Source organism: Mobula hypostoma, chromosome 8, assembly GCF_963921235.1.
Source record: "Mobula hypostoma chromosome 8, sMobHyp1.1, whole genome shotgun sequence".
NCBI classification, from domain to species: Eukaryota; Metazoa; Chordata; class Chondrichthyes; order Myliobatiformes; family Myliobatidae; genus Mobula; species Mobula hypostoma.
This window is the reverse complement of record NC_086104.1, coordinates 108,542,669-108,564,501: the sequence shown is the minus strand read 5'-3', so window position 1 is coordinate 108,564,501 and position 21,833 is coordinate 108,542,669. Positions and strand designations below refer to the sequence as shown.

General features: G+C 44.9%; 1 protein-coding gene across 1 annotated transcript in view; it reads left to right on the top strand.

Annotated features, from left to right (window-relative positions):
- acat2 (acetyl-CoA acetyltransferase 2) overlaps positions 1-21,833 on the top strand; it is a 51,966-nt gene that overhangs the window by 18,475 nt on the left and 11,658 nt on the right. Inside the window, exons 5-7 of the mRNA XM_063056590.1 lie at positions 11,354-11,497; positions 12,776-12,898; positions 13,004-13,158. Of these exons, the coding sequence (XP_062912660.1) occupies positions 11,354-11,497; positions 12,776-12,898; positions 13,004-13,158 (422 nt within the window). The remainder of the gene's footprint in view (positions 1-11,353; positions 11,498-12,775; positions 12,899-13,003; positions 13,159-21,833) is intronic.

Here is a 21,833-nt window from a genome sequence, read left to right as displayed (position 1 = left end):
AATGATATTTTTAAACATGATTACCTGGCACCTGTATGCCTGGGATTGCATGGGTTAAATTGACAGTGTTTACCGGGCATTCGGTGTCTCTGCACCTGAGTTTAGTGGTGACTTGTTTTCTGTGGAACCAGCTTGAGTTTAACTTACTGGTTCTCTCTCGCCTTTTGGGTATCTGGGCTTTTATATTGGTGTTTCGTGGACCTGGAGAATGAACAGCGTGTCACTGTAAGGCTAGGTTGAGAGTATGCGGGCAATGGGCAAGTCAGCCCTCTTGTGCTTTTTGATCTCCTCACTTGAGATTCAATTTCATGCAACCCTGCCACTTTGATCTGGCACATGCCTTCATTAACCAGGTCCAACACTTGCCTTTCTTGGATCTTGCCCCTCCTGACGAATGTAATTGGGTTTGTGAGGGTGTGGCCAGGGTTAGTCAGGGTGCGGCTGGGGTTAATCGGGGTTTGTGGGGGTGTGTGCCCCCTTGGACATTAGGATTAGGTTTGAGCATTGGGCTGGTGGATGTATATGTGTGTCTGGGAGAAGTAAGGCTGCGGAGTTTTGAGTGATGAGGTATTAGGGTTAGAGTTAGGGTTAGGGTTAGGGCTAAGGCTTGGGTTAGGGTTATGGCTAGGGTTAGGGCTAGGGTTAGTGTTAGGCTTAGGGATAGGGCAAGGGTTAGGGTTAGGGCTAGGTTTAGAGTTAGGGGTAGGGCTAGGGCTAGGGTTAGGTTGAGAGTATGCGGGCAGTGGGCAAATCAGCCCTCTTGTGCTTTTTTATCTCCTCACTTGAGCTTCAGTTTCACACAACCCTGCCACTTTGATCTGGCCCACGCCTTCATTAACCAGGTCCAACACTTGCCTTTCTTGGATCTTGCCCCTCCTGACAAAGGTAATCGGGTTTGGGGAGCAGTAGGCAGGTAGTGCAGGAGTCCCCTGAGATCATCTCCCTCCTAAACAGAAATACTGTTTTGGATACTGTTGGGGGAGATGTCTCATCAGGGGAAGGCAGCAGCAGCCGAGTTCATGGCACCATGGGTGGCTCTGCGGCACAGGAGGGAAGGAAAAGGAGTGGGAGAGCTATAGTGATAGGGGATTCGATTGTAAGGGGAATTGATAGGCGTTACTGCGGCCACAAACGAGACTCCAGGAGGGTATGTTGCCTCCATGGTGCAAGGGTCAAGGATGTCTCTGAGCGGCTGCAGGAAATTCTGGAGTGGGAGGGTGAACAGCCAGTGGTCGTGGTGCACATAGGTACCAACGATATAGGTAAAAAACGGGATGAGGTCCTACAAGGTGAATTTGGGGAGTTAGCAGATAAACTAAAAAGTAGGACCACAAAGGTAATAATCTCTGGATTACTACCAGTGCCATGTGCTAGTCAGAGTAGAAATAGGAAGATATATCAGATGAATATGTGGCTTGAAAAATGGTGCAAAGGGGAAGGATTCAAATTTCTGGGGCATTGGAGCCATTTCTGGAGGAGGTGGGACCAGTACAAACAGGACGGTCTGCACCTGGGCTGGACTGGAACCAGTGTCCTAGGGGGAGCGTTTGCTACTGTCGTTCAGGAGGATTTAAACTAATGTGGCTGGGGGATGGGAACAAGTGCAGAGAGACAGAGGGGCGTAAAATGAGGGTAGAAGCCAAAAATAGTAAGGTGAAAAGTAAAAGTGGCAGGCAGGCAAATCCAGGGCAAAAATCAAAAAGGGCCACTTTTCAACATAATTGTATAAGGGCTAAGAGTGTTGTAAAAGGCTTTGTGTGTCCATGCAAGGAGCATTCGTAACAAGGTGGATGAATTGAATGTGCAGATAATTATTAATGAATATGATATAGTTGGGATCAGAGGGTCATGGCTCCAGGGTGACCAAGGATGGGAGCTCAACATTCAGGGATATTCAATATTCAGGAGGGATAGACATGAAAGAAAAGGAGGTGGGGTAGCATTGCTGGTTAGAGAGGAGATTAATGCAATAGAGAGGAAGGACATTAGCCGGGAGGATGTGGAATCGATATGGGTAGAGCTGCATAACACTAAGGGGCAGAAAATGCTGGTGGAAGTTGTGTACAGGCCACCTAACAGTAGTAGTGAGGTTGGGGATGGCATTAAACAGGAAATTAGAAATGTGTGCAATAAAGGAACAGCAGTTATAATGGGTGACTTCAATCAATATATAGATTGGGTGAACCAAATTGGTAAGGGTGCTGAGGAAGAGGATTTCTTGGAATGTATGCGGGATGGTTTTCTGAACCAACATGTCGAGGAACCAACTAGAGAGCAGGCTATTCTAGACTGGGTATAGAGCAATGAGGAAGGGTTAGTTAACAATCTTGTCGTGCGAGGCCCCTTGGGTAAGACTGACCATAATATGGTGGAATTCTTCATTAAGATGGAGAGTGACATAGTTAATTCAGAAACAAAGGTTCTGAACTTAAAGAAGGGTAACTTTGAAGGTATGAGATGTGAATTAGCTAAGATAGACTGGTAAAGGATACTTAAAGGATTGACGGTGGATATGCAATGGCAAGCATTTAAAGATCGCATGGATGAACTACAACAATTGTTCATCCCAGTTTGGCAAATGAATAAACCAGGGAAGGTAGTGCACCAGTGGCTGACAAGGGAAATTAGGGATAGTATCAATTCCAAAGAAGAAACATACAAATTAGCCAGAAAAAGCAGCACACCTGAGGACTGGGAGAAATTCAGAGTCCAGCAGAGGAGGACAAAGGGCTTAATTAGGAAAGGGAAAAAAGATTATGAGAGAAAACTGGCAGGGAACATAAAAACTGACTGTAAAAGCTTTTATAGATATGGGAAAAGAAAAAGATTGGTTAAGACAAATGTAGGTCCCCCTACAGACAGAAACAGGTGAATTGATTATGGGGAGCAAGGACATGGCAGACCAATTGAATAACTACTTTGGTTCTGTCTTCACTAAGGAGGACATAAATAATCTTCCGGAAATAGTAGGGGACAGAGGGTCTAGTGAGATGGAGGAACTGAGGGAAATACATGTTAGTAGGGAAGTGGTGTTAGGTAAATTGAAGGGATTAAAGGCAGATAAATCCCCAGGACCAGATGGTCTACATCCCAGAGTGCTTAAGGAAGTAGCCCAAGAAATAGTGGATGCATTAGTGATAATTTTTCAAAACTCTTTAGATTCTAGATTAGTTCCTGAGGATTGGAGGGTGGCTAATGTAACCCCGCTTTTTAAAAAAGGAGGGAGAGAGAAACCTGGGAATTATAGACCAGTTAGCCTGACATTGGTGATGGGGAAAATGCTAGAGTCAGTTATCAAAGATGTGATAACAGCACATTTGGAAAGCGGTGAAATCATTGGACAAAGTCAGCATGGATTTGTGGACGGAAAATCACGTCTGACGAATCTCATAGAATTTTTTGAGGATGTAACTAGTAGAGTGGATAGGGAAGAACCAGTGGATGTGGTATATTTGGATTTTCAAAAGGCTTTTGACAAGGTTTCACACAGGAGATTGGTGTGCAAACTTAAAGCACACGGTATTGGGGGTATGATATTGATGTGGATAGAGAACTGGTTGGCAGACAGGAAGCAAAGAGTGGGAATAAACGGGACCTTTTCAGAATGGCAGGCAGTGACTAGTGGGGTACTGCAAGGCTCAGTGCTGGGACCCCAGTTGTTTACAATATATATTAATGACTTGGATGAGGGAATTAAATGCAGCATCTCCAAGTTTGCAGATGACACAAAGCTGGGCAGCAGCGTGAGCTGTGAGGAGGATGCTAAGAGGATGCAGGGTGACTTGGATAGGTTGGGTGAGTGGGCAAATTCATGGTAGATGCAATTTAATGTGGATAAATGTGAAGTTATCCACTTTGGTGGCAAGAACAGGAAAACAGATTATTATCTGAATGGTGGCCGATTAGGAAAAGGGGAGGTGCAACGAGACCTGGGTGTCATTATACACCAGTCATTGAAAGTGGGCATGCAGGTACAGCAGGCGGTGAAAAAGGCGAATGGTATGCTGGCATTTATAGCGAGAGGATTCGAGTACAGGAGCAGGGAGGTACTACTGCAGTTGTACAAGGCCTTGGTGAGACCACACCTGGAGTATTGTGTGCAGTTTTGGTCCCCTAATCTGAGGAAAGACATTCTTGCCATAGAGGGAGTACAAAGAAGGTTCACCAGATTGATTCCTGGGATGGCAGGACTTTCATATGATGAAAGACTGGATCGACTAGGCTTATACTCACTGGAATTTAGAAGATTGAGGGGGGATCTTATTGAAACATATAAAATTCTAAAGGGATTGGACAGGCTAGATGCAGGAAGATTGTTCCCGATGTTGGGGAAGTCCAGAACGAGGGGTCACAGTTTAAGGATAAAGGGGAAGCCTTTTAGGATCGAGATGAGGAAAAACTTCTTCACACAGAGAGTGGTGAATCTGTGGAATTCTCTGCCACAGGAAACAGTTGAGGCCAGTTCATTGGCTATATTTAAGAGGGAGTTAGATATGGCCCTTGTGGTTAAAGGGATCGGGGGTATGGAGAGAAGGCAGATACAGGGTTCTGAGTTGGATGATCAGCCATGATCATACTGAATGGCGGTGCAGGCTCGAAGGGCCGAATGGCCTACTCCTGCACCTATTTTCTATGTTTCTATGTCCACATAGGCAACATTCACTGCCTTGCCTTCATCAACTTTCCTGGTAACTTCCTTGAAAAACTATAAGATTGGTTAGACATGACGTATCATCCACAAAGCCGTGTTGATTATCCCTAATCAGTCCCTGTCTATCCAAAACTTGCATATCTGGTCCCTTAGAATACCTTCCAATAACTTAACCCCTACTGATGCCAGGCTCACCAGCCTCTAATTTCCTGGCTTGTTCTTCGAGCCTTTCTTCAACAATGGAACAACATTAGGTTTACTCCAATCATCTGGCACCTCACTCTTTGCTAAGGATGGTTTAAGTGCCTCTGCTCGGGTCCCTGCAATTTCTGCACTATTCTCCCAAATGCAAACTTATCAGTCTTTACCTTCTGTGTTCATATCTAGTCATGAGTGTACAATACAAACAGTGAGAGGTCTCAGCACCACTCCTCGTGGCACACCAGTCTTCATAGATTTCTAGTCAGAAAAACAACTCTCCACTATCACCGCTGCCTCCTATTACCAAACCAAGTTTGGATCCAGTTTACCAACTTGCCTTGAATCCCATGGGATCTAACCCTATGGCTCTCGCTTCTTTTTAAAATACACTCTATACTTTATATCATCCTAAAGGTCTTCTCCTTTTCAGTACCTGATAGTGTTCTATGATTCCATTTCTTTCTTTATCCAACCCTTGATATCATCCAGACTATCCTGGCTTGCCGTCATTTCCTTTCGCCCTAATGAAATGCCGTAGCCCTGAGCTCGTACTATTTCCCAATTAAGTGCTTCCCACTCACATCGTGGTCACTCTCCAGAACGCTCTCCCACACTAACGCTACATTTTCGAAGGTTAGGTCCAATACTGATCTTTCTTTTGTCTACATACTCGCTCCCAAATCTCTCCTGTATGCATCTCAAAAATTCCACCTCCTTTGAGCCTTTCACACTCTGGTGATGGTAGTTAATCTCACCTGTACCCCTTGCACCTCTCTCTGTGAATGATCTCCCTCAATGCTTCTGTTTCTCCTGACCCCAAAAACAAAGTGATTGACACTTCTTTGTTCCTAAGTTCTACCCTTGCGCCTTATCTGAAGAGCTTTGCCACCATGATGGACCCAGTCTGTGTTGCAGTGCCACTTCTCCTCTACAACCCTCCTGCGTTGCCTGGGGATTCCACACCCCGGCATGTTGAACCGCCAGTCCTGTCTAACTCACTGCAACAATATTTCATTCTCCTGTCCTGCTACCTCTAATATTATCCCCGTCACTGCACTGAACCGTAAACACTGTAAACCACTCTTTGTACTGCTGTTTACATTGTAAATACACGCAGGTATTTATGTATTTACGAACATTTTATTCCTTATCCATACTTTAACCTCTAACTTCGTTTTTTATAAAATTCTTCATTATTGATAGTTGTTGAATGTTGTTTCTGTTACAAGTCGCACCCTGACCAACACATGTAAATATATATGGTGGATAAAGTTGATCCTTGATATTTCATCCTCTTGTATTAAATAAATACAGTATCTATTTGCATCCCTCCCATGTGGCTGATCACACCCAGACAAGCTCTCTCTGTAGGAACAACTTAGTTTCCCGTTAGTATCTACCCTGTTCGGTGTGACCTTGCTAAGCTAATTTAAACCCTCTCCAGCTGCATGAACAAACCTTGCCGCAAGGGCTTGGGGATCCTCCTCTCCACTCCAGGTGTAACCTGTCCAGTTCGCTGTGATCCAGAAGCCTAAAGCCCTCTCTCCTACACCTCACATTCCTGTCACCTCTCCTCTTGCTCCTATAGTCAGTAACGTTTGCACTGTAACTGATCCAGACATTAGAGATTGTCTTCTCTAGCTCTGGATATTCCTGTGGCAGGATCTCCTGTCTTTCTTTTATAACCTACAGTACTGTGTGAAAGCCTTAGGCACGTATATTTGGCTAGGGTGCCTGAGATTTTTGCACAGTACTGTATTTGACGATGTGGAGCAGAGAGCGAGTCTGCAAACCTGACCAGAGCAAAGGATGTTGGAAATGGCAAGGGTGGAGCCACAGGAGGGGTGTGGGACAGGTGGCATAGAAGGAGTGCCAGGGGCATTGGATGTGGTGAGGGTGCAGACACATCGAACTCTGAGACGCCAGGCAAGGTTATTTGATTCCAAACAATTGGTTTATTGATCATTACAGATCGTCTCTCTGGTGTTTCCGCTCCCTCCCCTCTCCCTTCCTCTTTTCCCAACCATGATTCCCCTCTCCCTGCCCCCTTCCCACTCTCACTCCACAATAGAGACCCATATCAGAATCAGGTTTATCATCACTCACATATTTCATGAAATTTGTTTTTTTGCGGCAGAAGTACGGTGCACTGCATAAAGTTATTACAGTACTGTGCAAACATCTCCGCCATCCTATCTACATACATATATATACACACACTTAAGACTTTTACACAGTACTGTATGTTGTTAGTACCATGACCTCTGCTGTTCACCCTCCAGAATGTTATCAGATGTCTCTGACCCTGAGACCATGGAGGCAACACACCACCGAGAGTCCCACTTGCAACTAGAGAAACATCTGTTATCACTGAGTTGATTTCAACTTGGATAATTATGAGGTGATACATTCTAGACAGTCAGACCAGGCTAGGACTTGTACAGTGAATGGCAGGGCAGTGATGAGTATTGTGGAACAGTTTCACTGAAACTGGCCACAAAAGTAGAAAGGCTGGTGAAGAAGGCATTTAGCATCATCTGGTCTTCATCTGCCAGGGCAGTGAGTTTAGGAGTAGGGATGTTATGTTGCCGTTATACAAGTTGTTGTTGAGGCTGAACTTGGAAGTTTATAAAATCATGAGGGGTATGGATAAGGTGGGTAGTCTTTGGTCTTTTCCCCAGGGTTGGGGAGTCCAAAATTAGAGGGCACAGATTCAAGAGAGGAGAGATTTAAGAGACCTGAGAGATAACTTCCTTTCTCAGATGTTAGTGAGTACTTTGAATGAGCTGCCAGAGGAAATGGTCAAGGTGGATACAACTGCAACATTTAGGTATGTCCATGAAGGGAAAGGGCTTGGAGTGTTCTGGGTCCAATGTGGGCCACTGGGACTACTAGCAGGGAGGATGCAGTGGTTGGCATAGACCAGTTGGGCCAGAGGGCAGGCTTCTATGCTGTATTACCCTGAATACTCTAACTTTAGAGCTCTCTTGGTCTTTCTCTTCCCCTCCTGTGGAACAGGGACACTATAGTGTCACAAATTTGACTATTACTGCCTTCCCCAAGGGGCCATTCTCTGTACCCCATCGCAAAAGTGTCTTTTCATCTGCTCAGAGGGGTGGGAGCCACAGTGGACGCATGCATTATCTGCAGTTCCTGACCTGCTTGGTGATCACCCATCTCCATTCTGTGCAGTGATCACCGCACCCCGTGTAGTCAGTTCGAATTCAGCAACTCCTGAGTCTGTCAGGAGCAGCAGCCGGACACACAATATCGCCCTGACAGAGCAGGAGGAAGGAACTGCAGGGCAGAGATTCCTGTCATGGATGACCTTCGGTTTTACCTTGAGGAGTAACTAGTTTCAGAAAGGGCTAATTCCTCAGAGCACAACCAACAACTATCTGAAGACAGAAGCATTTCTGCAGATGCTGGAAATCCAGAGTAACACACACAAAATGCTGGAGGAACTCAGCAGGCCAGGCAGTATCTATGGAGGGAAATAAGCAATCAACATTTCTAACCTACTCTAAGATCAATTTAACCTTTCCTTCCCACAGAACCGTTTATTTTTCTTACATCTATGTGCCTACCTAAAAAGTCTCTTAAATGCCGCTAATGTATCTGCCTCTACCACCATTCCATGCACCCATGCTGTGTTTAAAAAAACTACCTCTGACATACCACTATACTCTAATCACTGTAAAATCATGCCCCTTCGCATTAACTATTTCAGCCCCAGGAAAAAGTCTTTGGCTATAACTCGATCCATGCCTTTTGTCATCTTTTACATCTCTCAACCTCCTTTGCACCATAGAGAAAAGCCCTAGCTCTCTCAATGCTCTCGTAGAACATGCTGTCTAATCCAGGCAGCACCCTGATAAATCTTCTACACCCTTCCCTCAGTGAGGTGACCAGAATTGAACACAATATTCCAAGTGTGGTCTAAGCAGAGTTTTATAGAGCTACAACATTACCTCATGGCTCTTGAACTTGGTACCCTAACTAATGAAGGCCAACACACTATACAACGCTCTATTAATTTGCACAGCAACTTTGTGTGAACTAAGGATGTGTACTGTTAGATCCCACTGTTTTTCCACACTGCTAAGAACCCTACCATTAACCCCGTATCTGCCTTAAAGTTCAACCTTCCAAACTGTATAACTTCATACTTTTCCAGATTGAACTCTCATCCCAGCTCTTCATCCTTTCAATGCCCCATTGTAGCCTCTGATACCCTTCGACGCTATCCATAACACCACTAACCTTCGTGTCATCTGCAAACCTACTAATCCACCGGTCCACTTCCTCATCCTAGTCATTTATAAAAATCACAAAGAGCAGTGGTCCCAGAACAGATCCCTGAGGAACACCATTGGTCACCAAACTCCAGGCAGAATACACTCCATCTCCAACCACCCTTTGGCTTCTGCAGGTAAGCCAATCTGTGTCCACACAGCCAAGTTTCCCCGGATCCCATGCCTCCTGACTTTCTGAATGAACCTACCCTGAGGAATCTTATCAAACTCCTTACTAAAATCCATATACACTGGTCTACCTTCATCATTATGTTTGTCACTTCCTCAAAGAATTCAGTTGCATGTGATAGCCATTCTGACTATCCCTAATCAGCCTTTGTTCACCAAATGTTCGTAAATCTTACCTTTAAGAATCCTCTCCAATAGTTTGTCCACCACTGATGTAAGACTCACTAATCTGTAATTCCTATGATTATCCCTACTACCTTCTTGAACAAAGGAATACCAGTTGCCATTCTCCAGTCTTCTGCTCCTACTGCTGTGGTCAGTGAGGATGCAAAGATCATCACCAAAGGTGCAGCAATCTCTTCCCTCGTGTCCCATAGTTCCTAGAGTTTTCCCATCCTGCCCCAGGGACTTATCTATCTTGATGTACAGTATTTAAAAAGTTCTGACACATCTTTTTTTCTTAATGTTTGACATGTTGTGGCATATCAGCCTGTCTTACGCTGCCCTCACAAACATCAAGGGCCCTCTCACTGGTGAATACTGAACCAAGGTTTTCATTAAGGACCACTCCTACCTCCTCCGACTCCAAACAATTCCTCTTATCCTTGATTGGTTCTTCCCTTGCTGTAGTCGTCCTCCTGTTAACAGGTACATGTAGAGCACCTTAGGGTTTTCCTTAATCCTACTTGCCAAGACCTTCTCACGCTTCCTTCTAGCTCTCCTAAGTCCATTCTTCAGCTCCTTCATGGCTACTTTGTAACTCTCTGGAGCCTGGTCTGATCCTTGCTTCCTAAACCCTAGGTAAGCTTCTTTCTTCCTCTTGACTAGATGTTCCACATCTTTTGCAAACCATGGTTTCTTCACCCAAGCATCCTTTCCCTGCTTCAGTGGGACAAACCTGACAAGAACCCCCAGCAAGTGCTCCCTAAAGGTCTCCCAGTTTCTCACATCTTGCATGAGCAGCGCTCTACTGACCCAAGCTCCATCTCACTACTCTAACTAGACACTAACGGATAAAGAAAGAGAGACTTGATAGCAACCTCACCCTAGCCTCCTCTCTCTTGTCCAGGTCTCTTGAGCCAGAGCCTCAGTTCCCCAGTCTAACTCTGTCCCACTCCAACAATAGCTGCTCCGCTTAAACCCAACTTCTTTTTATTGGCCCTTGCCAAGTGCCTAGTGACCCAGTCAATGTGCAGCTCTGCAGAAAGTCGCACAGGTCCTGCTCGCTTTTCAGGCCAGCATCTTTTCTCTCCATAAGTAACTGTTCCTGCGGTCTCAAGCTTTGCAGTGCTGGGTGATTAGGTCACAGGGGGTTCAGTACATCAGAACTGAAGATCGGACAAGGGGGTGACAGTCTGATCACCACAGGCGACTAGCTAGTCCGCTTGTTATGTACCTGACATTAACAGTACTGTTCAGGAACGGGCACTTTGACCCATGATCTTGTGCTGGACTAATTGAATTAACAACCTTACCCATTCTGGCTGCATATGGTCCATATCCCCCCATTTTCTGCCCACCCATGTGTCCGTCTCAAAGCCTCTTGAACACTGCTATAGTATCTGCCTTCACCACCATCCCTGGTAGCACATTTCAGGGACCCATCACTCTGTGTGTGTGTGTGTATAAAAAAAAACAAAAGTGGCCTGCACATCCCCTATGAACTTAGACCCTCTACGTCCTGTCCACGGCCTCCATATCCTTCCTATAACAGGGCATCCAGAACTGAATTCAGTACTCCAGATGCAGCCAAACCAGACCTTTATAAAGCTGCAGCATAACTTCCAGGTCCTTGAACTCTCTGTCTCAACTAATAAGGAGAAGCATGTCAAATGCCTTTCTTACCACACTATCAAAATTGTGCGGCCATTTTCATGGAGCTGTGACTGGACCTGAAGATCCCTCTGGTCATCAACGCTGCCACTAACCGTGTACTGTCCCTCTACGTTTGAAATAGCTGGTGACTGAGTAACTTTTTGTTTGCTAGTGTTTATTATATCGTTCTTTCATTCCTCAGCGGAGAATGTGGCCAAATCATGGAGTGTGAGCCGGGAAGCCCAGGACAGGTTCGCTCTGCAGTCTCAGGAGAGAACTGAGACAGCGCAGAAGTCAGGATTTTTTGTGAAAGAAATTGTCCCCATCTCTGTGCCATCCAGAAAAGGTACTGACTCAGTTCATTGTGCAGTAGCTTCGATCTCCATCAATGATCAATGGCCGTCTGTGGGTTCAGAGATTTAAGATGCATTTATTATCGGAGAATGTATAAATTATACAACCTTGAGATTTGTTTGCTTAACAAGCAGTCGCAAAACAAGGAACCTGAAGGAATTCAATTTTAAAAAAAGACCAACCTCCCTTCCCCGTGCCCACAGAAACAGAAAAAAAAAACAAATCACGCGAATAGAAGTGATCAACAACAACAGCATTGCAAACCAAATTGAGTCCTTAGATCCAAATCCCTGGAGCAGCCCGGAGTAGGCCCAAATCCTCGGTGTTCGGTTCATCATATTAGCGGGATTCAGAGAGGGGCCTAAACTGCAGCAGAGATGCCCTCCATCTCCACGTAATTCCCCACCTGTCCAAACTGCTCAGGGACCTGTCAGTCTTGCAGGCTTATTGGCTGGGCCTGATGTTCGGGTGGCTGGAACTTTGCTAGCTCTGACACTCTTCAGGCAGCAGGAATTTTTGCTGTGCTTTATCCTGCCTCGGTGTGCAAGGATGTGGCTCAGTGCTCAGAGTTACAGCCACTGTTTGCAGATTATCTGTCCAGACCGCGCAGGTACACAGTAAGTGCAGGTGCACATAGAGCTCCATACAGGCATTATGTTGAGTGCAGTAAGTAACCCTGTGAACACTGATCTTTACTGCGGAAAACACTATTCCCGTCAGACTGTTAATCAAACCTTAAGTGTTACTTTATTTGAATGAAAACCCCAACTGTAATCTTAATGCAACAGCCCTTTGTGTTTTAAACATCTTAACTACATTTATAAAGATTTTATAGAAGTATCTTTTCTGCAGGGTTGAAACATCTAATACCAGGGGGCATGCATTAAGGTGAGAGGGGTTAAGTTTAATTTAATGTGATTCATAAATTAAATTAATAATAAGTTAATAAAAGGTTATTTATGCAGTTATAAAAGCAAAACCACACTTCAGCCTCTATTAAACCAAACATGTGTAGGAGATCTTTTGTTGATAATAAGATTTTTTTCCCCTCTGGTTCTTGACCTAAAGCTCAGTTTTCCATCCGTCTTTCATCTATTTCTACGAGCTGTGTTCAGACTTGTTAACGGGTTGTTCCTCATAGCATAAGTGAAGTAAACATGATCTGTACAAACCCGGTTTTACGTCAGAGATTCTACCAAAGATACATACTGCTTGCTTTTGTCTCGGTTACTTGCTGTGGGTTTCGGTACTGTCCTTACTCTGTCTTTAGGCACGATCGAGGTGGTGGATGATGAGTTCCCCCGTCATGGGAGTAGCTACGAAGCCATGTCAGCTCTGAAGCCGTGCTTCTTAAGAGATGGGACTGGCAGTGTCACTGCTGGTAATGCCTCAGGTGAGTGAGCAAGTTCCCTACCCACCGTCTCCAATACAGTGTCTGCCCCCCCCCCCCGCCAAAGAAACTGAACTCATTTTATTGGCACCTGTTCCTATGTTCCAGGAATAAACGATGGGGCTGCAGCTGTGATTCTGATGAAGAAATCAAAGGCCCTTGAGAAAAGTCTGACACCTTTGGCACGCATCGTATCCTGGGCCCAGGCAGGTTTGGATCCTGCCGTTATGGGCACAGGCCCTATCCCAGCCATAAGGAAAGCGGTAAGACAAGTTCTCATAAAGCTGGAGATTGGTTTAGTATAGGAAGGTGACACTGAGGTAAAAGATCACTCCTGATTATGTGGAATGGAGAAACAGACGGGTAGAGGCAAATAGCCTTCTGCTTCTGCCGCAGGAAAGGTGCCAGTCAGCTGGAAAGAGTGCAGGAGATTTACAAAGATGTTAGAACATGTAACAGGCCCCTCTCATCTCCAATATTATGCCAAGATAAATCAGTTAATAATCATGTGCACAACTAAACCAATTATTTCCACCTACACAATATCCATATTCTGTTGCTGCAAATTCACATGTCTCGATAGCCACTATTGTAATTATCTTCGCCACCATTCTCTCAAAAACATGTGTTGTGGTGGAAATGGGACAGGTTCCTTGGGTCTCAAGGCAAGGATTCTGGACACGCATTTTTAACAATAAGGAGTTTATTTACAAGGGGAGAAGTGCTTGGGGACAACACAAGTGGCTACAGTATTCACAAAAACGTGCTTAGAATAGACGAGCGTGGGAAAAGTCGGTCGGCAGTACAATACACAGGAAAACGGTGTGGGGACAGAGTACAGGTACGTATACAAGCAAGGCAAAAGTAACTATGATACCAGCCACCCCTTGACTATGGGCAGGTGTGGCTGTCTGCTACAGGGACAACAATAAACACTCCTAAAACCCTATTCAATGCACAGCTCACCACGTGTCTCCAGTGCTGTTCTGCAATCTTCAGCCTGGAATTAAGCAGGGTGGTCCCTCGAGGGTGGCAAAAAAGAGACCGAGCCAAGCACATGTAGCACCCTTTATAGGTCGGGGGCTGGAGGGTCCAGCCCAGGTGATTCACCGGGGGTGGGGGGGGGGCGCAACGGCTTGGTGCTAGACGGGTTAATCCAGTTAAGGTAGCCAGTGCATTGATGAGTTGGGAGGGGTGAAATGTTGACTGGCATGTGGTGTGCCTTCCGACCAGGTAGAGGGCAGTGCTGAGCCGTGACAGGCACCGCTCTCTGGCTACAGCATGCCCCACATATCTTGTTTGAATTTAACCCCTCTCGCCTTAATGCATTCCCTCTGGTGTTAGACATTTCAACCCTGCAGAAAAGATACCGGCTCTTCACCACTCAATCTGACAAACCTCTATCAAATCTTCCCTCAACCTCCATCACTCGAGAGAGAACAGCCCAAGTTTGCCCAGCCTCTCATTTTAGTACACGCCCGCTAATCTAGGCTGCATCCTGGTAAACCACTTCTGCACCCTCCCCAATAAAAGGGACGGCCAGAACTGTATGTAAAACTCCAGATGCAGCCTAACTAGAGTTCTGTGAGATTGCAACATAACTTCCCAACTCTTGAGCACATTTCCTTGTGCATGCCATAGGCCATTTTTACCGCCCTTATCAGCCTGTGTAACTTCTTTCAGGTTGCTATGAACTTGGACTCCAAGATTCCTCTACTCATCCACACTGTTAAGGGTCCTGCTATTAACAAAGTACTGTCCCTTTATTGTTTTCCCGAGGTGTAACATTTCCCACTTGGCTGGGTTAAGTTCCATTTCTCTGCCCATATCTTCTTTTGATCTCTATCTCGCTGTAACATTCGCCCATCTTCTACGCTATCCACAACACCACCAATCTTCGTATCCTCTACAAATTTACATTTTTATCCAGGTCATTTGTATATATCATAAACAGCAGAGGTCCCAATGTGGATCCCTGCAGAATACCAATATTCACAGACACCTAGCCAGCACAAGTCCCATCGACCATTACCTCTGGACAAGCCAATTCTGAATGCAAACAGCCAATTCACCATGGTCTCATTCTTCTCTAATTTCTGGATGATTCTACATGAGGGATCTTGTCAAATACCTTACTAAAATTTGCATAGACAATGTCTACAGTTCTACCTTCATCAATCATCTTCACCATCTTTCCTAAAAGCTCAATCAAGTTAATAAGATCCGACTTGCCCTGCACTAAGCCATGCTGACTATCCCTAATTAGCCCCATGGTTTTCCAATTGCTCATAAATCTTAAATCCTCTTCAGCAATTTCCCAACCACTGATTCAAGCCTCGTCAGTCTATATCTTCTAGGATTATCCATGTTTCCTTCCTTGAATGATGAAATAACATCAGCTACTTACCAGTCCTTTGGGACCTCGTCTGTGGCTAGAGAGCATACAAAGGCCCAAGGAATTTCATCACTTGTGTCTCATTTTTCTCATTTACTGTATCTGGGATAACCCCATCAGGCATTGAGGAATTATGCATCTTAATGTTCTTCAAGAGACCCAATCCTACCCGCTCCTTTATCTCAACATACCCTATCATATTCCACAATGATCTCCCTGCCTTCCACGTCCTTTGCCGTGACGTAAAATAATCATTTAGGACCTCACCACATTCTCCAGCTCCAGGCACATGTTCCATTCTTTATCCTTGCTCTTGATATGTATACAATGCCTTGGAATTCTCTTCAATCCTAGTTGTCAAGGACTATTCGTGGCCCCTCCTGGCTCTCCTAATTTCCTTCTGGAGTTATTTTCTGGCTGCTTTATTATATCCTTCAAGAGTGCTGTTTGATCTTACTTCCTAAACCTTACTGACATCTCCTTTTTCCTCTTGACTAAATTCATCAGTTCGCTTGACATCCAAGGGTCTCTTACTTTGCCATCCTTGTCCTTCCTATCTGATTGGAACATACCTGTCCTGTTCTCTATGCAGTTGTTCTTTAATTACCCTCCACATGTCGGGTGTGTACTTGCCCAAAAACAGATGTTCCCAATGAACTCTCCCTAGGTCCTGCCTAGTAGTCTCATAATTCTCCCTGTTCCAGTTTAATTCCCTCCTGCGGGGTCGATACTTATCCTTATGTATAGCTGTTTTAAAATTTACGGAGATGTGATCTCTGTTTCCTAAATATTCTCCTACTGAAATTCATTCATTTGGCCAGATGCACTTCCCATTGTCAGGTCCAGTATGACCCCTCCCCTCGTTTGACTGTCTGCATATTGATTGAAGGAACCACCAGGGATGCTCCTAAAGAATTCTACCCCATCTAAGCATCTTGCACTAGGGAAGTCCCAGTGTAATTTAGGGAAGTTGAAGTTACCCGTGACAACAACCCTGTTTTTTTATACAATTCCCTACTCTACCTCCAAATCTGTTCCTCAATGTCCCAGTTGCTATTTGATGGGGGTGGGGGGAGTCTGTAGTATGATCCTATACTTTTCTTATTTTTGAGTTGACCCACATACTCAATGGATGACCCCACTCTGTTATGACCCCACTGATTGTCTCTGTGATGTTGCTCTTAATAAACTCTCCACACACCTCTCCCCACCCCATCCCTTTACCTCCTCTTTCTTTTTGAAAGAATTGAAACTCTGGAACATCAAGCACCCATTCCTGTCTCTCTCAGCCAAGCTTTTCTTATTCAAGATTGTTTAATGTCATTTCCAGTACAAAAGTGTAATTGTTACTCCGGATCTGATGCAGCACGAAAAAACACAATAAGATAAAGAACCTCATCTGGGCCAGGTGCTTTCCATGGGTTCACCCTCCTGAAGAATGCTCTCATGTCGACCTCAGAGACTGAAATCGCTGCGTTATCGGGGGACTGTGGAAGTTCGTGAAGGTTCCTCCATGTTTTGACGGTCAAAGCAAGCATAGACAGCTTTGAGGTCATCTGGAAACAAAGCCCTGTTGCTTGTAAGAGGTAATAGCATTCATGCTCTGCCGCAGCTGTCGAGCATCCTTCAGTGGTTCAAATTTCGAATGGCATTGCCACTTTGCCCATGAGATGGCTTTCTGGACATCGTACCCAGATCACATTAAGATACCCAGATATCTTACTTGCCAAACCTGAGTGCCTGTGATCTGGCCCTTAGTTGATTGCACATCTCCTGGTTCAGCTAGGGCTTCTGGTTGGGGAAGACTGAATAATTTTGTGGGGACATACTCATTTACAACTGCTTTTATAAAGTTCGTGACCACAATGGTGTATTTGTTCAACTCCTCTGACGAGTCCACCAACTTGAAGCAATACCATAGTCACTCCTCACCTCCCATGACCACCTCTTTTTTGTCCTCATTCTGGAGCCTTGCTCTTTAGTCTCTGCCTGTATGCAGGTAGGAGAAGTACTGCCAAGTGATCAGATTTCCCAAAATGTGGTCTAGGCATGGAATGGTAGGCATTCCTTATCATAGTATTGTGGTGGTCTAGTATGTTGGGACCTCTGGTGTTACAGGTTATCTGCTGGTGGTAATTGGACAGAGAAGCCTGGTTGAAGTCCCTGACTAGATTTGAACTGCTTCGGGGTGTTTCTTGTTTGGTGATGGCAGCATGCAGTATCTCAAGTGCCTGATTAGTAGTATGCTGATGGTAGTATGTAAACAGCGATCAGGATCACGCAGGAGAACCTTCTTGGTGAGTAAAATGGTCGGCACTTGATCATTAGGTGTTCTAAGTTGGGGAACATGAGTTCAACAAAACCGCCACCTCGGAGCATCATAGGAAGTTTATCATGAAACACACACCCCCACCTTTGGTCTTTTACAAATTAGCGATTCAGTCCATCCTGTGTATCGAGAAGTCTCCGGGTCTAATCGGTGAATCTGGCATGCTCAGAGTAAGCCACGTCTCAGTAAAACACAGAGCACAACAATTTCTCATTTCCCTCCAATACCGCAATTTTGCCCTCAGTTACTCTATCTTGTTCTCCAGCGACTGCACAGTTGCTATCAAGATACTGGGCAGAGAGAGGAGGGGTCTCATTCCACAGTGTTTCAGCCTAGCTTGGAGTCCCCCCACCACAATCCTGCCTCACCTTTGTCCTTTTAAAGGTGCTGTACCTGCTTGCTTGAGAGTTCAGCCACCGAGTCTTCCAGAAGATTGTGTAAACTGTAGATCATTAAGTTGATTTTAAAGTGCAATGCTTAAAGGGGAATCACATGCTGTAGACTTCAGTGAGAATAATTCAAAAGAAACTTTGGAAGCAGCCTGGATATTGCCATGGTTCACTAGCTCTATCTTTCATAGGCACATTAATGTGTATTGTTCAGCTCTCTCCAGCCTCCTCAGAAAGTAGAGGCATTCGTGATTTGTGGGACGAGTTCTGGGACTGTTCTGAGTGGTGCAAGTTCTCCTGAAGTCGGTAACCGTCTCCTTAGTGGTGTTGCCATTCAGGAAGAGGTTTATTTGCTTGGCACCAGGCATTGGGTTCTTCTCCTCTCTGTAGATTGTCACATCAGTGTTGGTGATGAGCCCTACCACTGTCATGTCATTGGTGAACTTGACAATGTGATCACTCGGGTGTTTGTCCGTGCGGTCGTGTGTGAGCAGAGTGTACAGCAATGAGCTCAGCACACGGTCCTGGGGGGCACCGTTCTGTGAAAGATGGGGAGGGAGGAGCAGTTGTGCACCCTATCTGAGGTCTGTGGTTTAGGAAGTCCAACACCCAGTTACACAGGGGTGTGTTTAGACCGAGGAGAAAGAGTTTGCTCACCAGGGTCTGTGGGAAAATAGTGTTGAATGCTGAACTGAAACCCAGAAGCAGCATCCTGACACACGAGTCCTTGTTTTCTGAGTGTGTCAAGGCCAGGTGCATGACAGAAGCTATGGTATCTGTTGTAGAGTGGTTCTGTCAGTAAGCATTTTGGTGAGTGTCGAGTGTGGCAGAAATGGAGTATTTGATGTGTGCCATTACCAGCTGTTCAAAGCACTTCATGATGATTGGAGTCAGTGTCACTGGGCAGTTGTCATTTAGTTCTGAATCTGTAAGAGTTCTTTGATACAGGGATGATGGTGGCTGATTTGAAGCCTGTGGGGACAGCAGCCTGGATGAATGAAGTGTTGAAGACATCAGTGAGCTGGTTGCACACTCCCTGAGTACTCGGCCTGGGATATTGTCTGGCCCCCAGCTTTAAGTGGGGGGGGTAGCTTTCGTTGTGTTGCATGCCTCATTTGTTTAGAGCATCAGGGAGGAAGTCATCACTGGTACAATCAACCACATCATAGTACCATGTACTGAACTATGCTCCAAGTTCATCACATTTAACCAAAATATTCCATAGGACCTTAAGACATTGGGGGCAGAATTAGGCCATTCAGCCCATGAAATCTTCTCTGCCATTCCACCATAACTGATTTAATATCCCTCTCAACCTCATTCCCTTGCCTACTCCCTGTAACCTTTGACATACTAATTAATTTAACCTCTGCCTTAAGCATACCCACAGCCATCTGTGGCAATGAATTCCACAGATCCACCACCCTCTGTTCTGAGGCTGTGCCCTCTGGTCCTAGACTCTCGCATTATAGGAAACATCCTCTTCACATCCACTCTATCGAAGCCATTCAGTATCCAATATGTTTCAATGAGATTCCCCCCCCCCATTCTAAACTCCAGTGAGTACAGGCCCAGAGCCTTCAAATGCTCCCCATATGTTAACCCTTCCATTCCCAGTATCATTCTGTGAACCTCCTCTGGACCCTCTCTAAGGCCTGCACATCCTTTCTTAGATAAAGGGTCCAAAACTGCTCACAGTACTACAAATGCGGTCTGACCAATATCGTATAAAACCTCAGCATTACATCCTTGCTTTTGTATTCTAGTCCTCTGGAAATGAATGCTAACATTGCATTTGCCTTCCTCACCACCAACTCAACCTGCAAGTTAACCTTTAGGGAATCATGTACGAGGACTCCCAAGTCCCTTTGCAGCTTTATCTTTTGAATTTTCTCTCCATTTATATAATACTCCACATCTTTATTCCTTCTATCAAAGTAAATGATCATTCATTTCTGTAGCCTATATTCCATCTGCCATTTCTTTTCTCTTTCTGCTTCCTTCTGCAGACAGCCTGCTTCCTCAATACTACTTGCCCCTCCACCTATCTTCGTATTGTCCTCAAACTTGGCCACAAAGCAAACAATTCCTTAATTAAATAATTGACAAATAATGCCAAAGGAAGCTGTCCCAACAGCAACCCCTGCAGCACACCATTAGTCACTGGCAGCCAACCAGAAAAGGCCCGATTTGCTCCCAGTCTTTTCCTTCTGCCAGTCAGCCAGTGTTCTATCCATGCTAGTTTCATTTCCGTAATACCATGGCTCTTGTTAAGCAGCCTAACATGTGGCACCTTGTCAAAGGCCTTCTGAAAATCCAAATAATATCCACTGACTCTCCTTTGTCTATTGCGCCTGTTATTTCTTCAAAGAATTCCAACAGGTTTGTCAGGCAAGATTTCCCCTTCAGAGAATCATGCTGATTTTGGCCCATTTTATCATTTGCCTCCAAGTGCCCCGAAACCTCATCCTTAATAAAGGACTCCAAAAATCTTCTTAACACTGAAGTCAGGCTAACTGGCCTACAATTTCTTTCTGCCTCCCTTCCTTTTTAAAGAGTGGAGTGACATTTTCAATTTTCCAGTCCTCTGCAACCATTCCAGAATCTCGTGATTCTTGAAAGATCATTACTAATGCCTCCACAATCTCTTCAGCTACTTCTTTCAGAACCCAGAGGTATATACCATCTGGTCCAGGTGACTTACCTACTGCCAAGACTTTAGTTTCCCAAGCACCTTCTCCTTAGTAATAGTAACGACACCCACTTCTGCCCCCGACACTCTCAAATTTGTGACATACTGCTGGCATCTTCCACAGTGACGCAAAATATTAAGTTCATCTGTCATTTCTTAGTCTCCCATTACTGCGTCTCCAACGTCATTTTCCAGTGGTCCGATATCCACTCTCTCATCTCATTTACTCTGTATCTAGCTGAAAGAAACTCTTTGTACCCTCTTCTATGTTACTGGCTAGCTTACCTTCATCTTTTTTCTCTTTATGACTTTTTTTAGTTGTCCTGTTGGTTTTTAAAAGCTTCCCAATCTACTTTCTACTATTTTTTGCTCTATTATAAGCCCTTTCTTTTCCTTTTATGCTATCTTTGACTTCCTCTGTCAGCCACGATTGCCGCATCGTTCCTTTGGGATGTATCTTTGCTGCGCCCTCCGAAATGCTCCCAGAAACTCCAGCCATTGCTGTTCTGCCGTCGTCCGTGCTGGTGTCTCCTTCCAATTAATTTTGTCAAACTCTCTTTCATGCCTCTGTAGTTGTCTTTACTCCACTGTAAAACTGATACTTCTGATTTTAGCTTCTCGTCCTCAAACTGAAGGGTAAATTCTAACATATTATGACCACTGCCTCCTAAGGCTTCCTTTACCTTAAATCTGTAATCAAATTTGGGTCATTTCATAATGCCCATTCCAGAATTGCCATTTTCCTAGTGGGCTCAACCACTAGCTGCTCTGAAAAGTCATCTTGTAGGTATTCTACAAATTCCCTCTCATAGAATCCACCACCAGCCTGATTTTCCCAACCTACCTGCATGTTGAAATCCATGATGAGATTTACCGTTTTACATGCCTTTTCTATCTCACATTGTAATTTGTAGCCCACATCCTGGCTACTGTTCGGAGGCCCGTATATAACTCCATCTAAGTCTTTTATAACTATCCTCAAGGATTCTACATCTTCCGATCTATGCCACTCCTTCCAAGGGATTTGATTTCGTTTTTTACCAACAGAGCCACCCATCCCCTCTGTCTACCTGCCTGTCTTTTTGATACTAAGTGCATCATTGAATGTTTAGCTCCCAACTCTGATCTTCTTT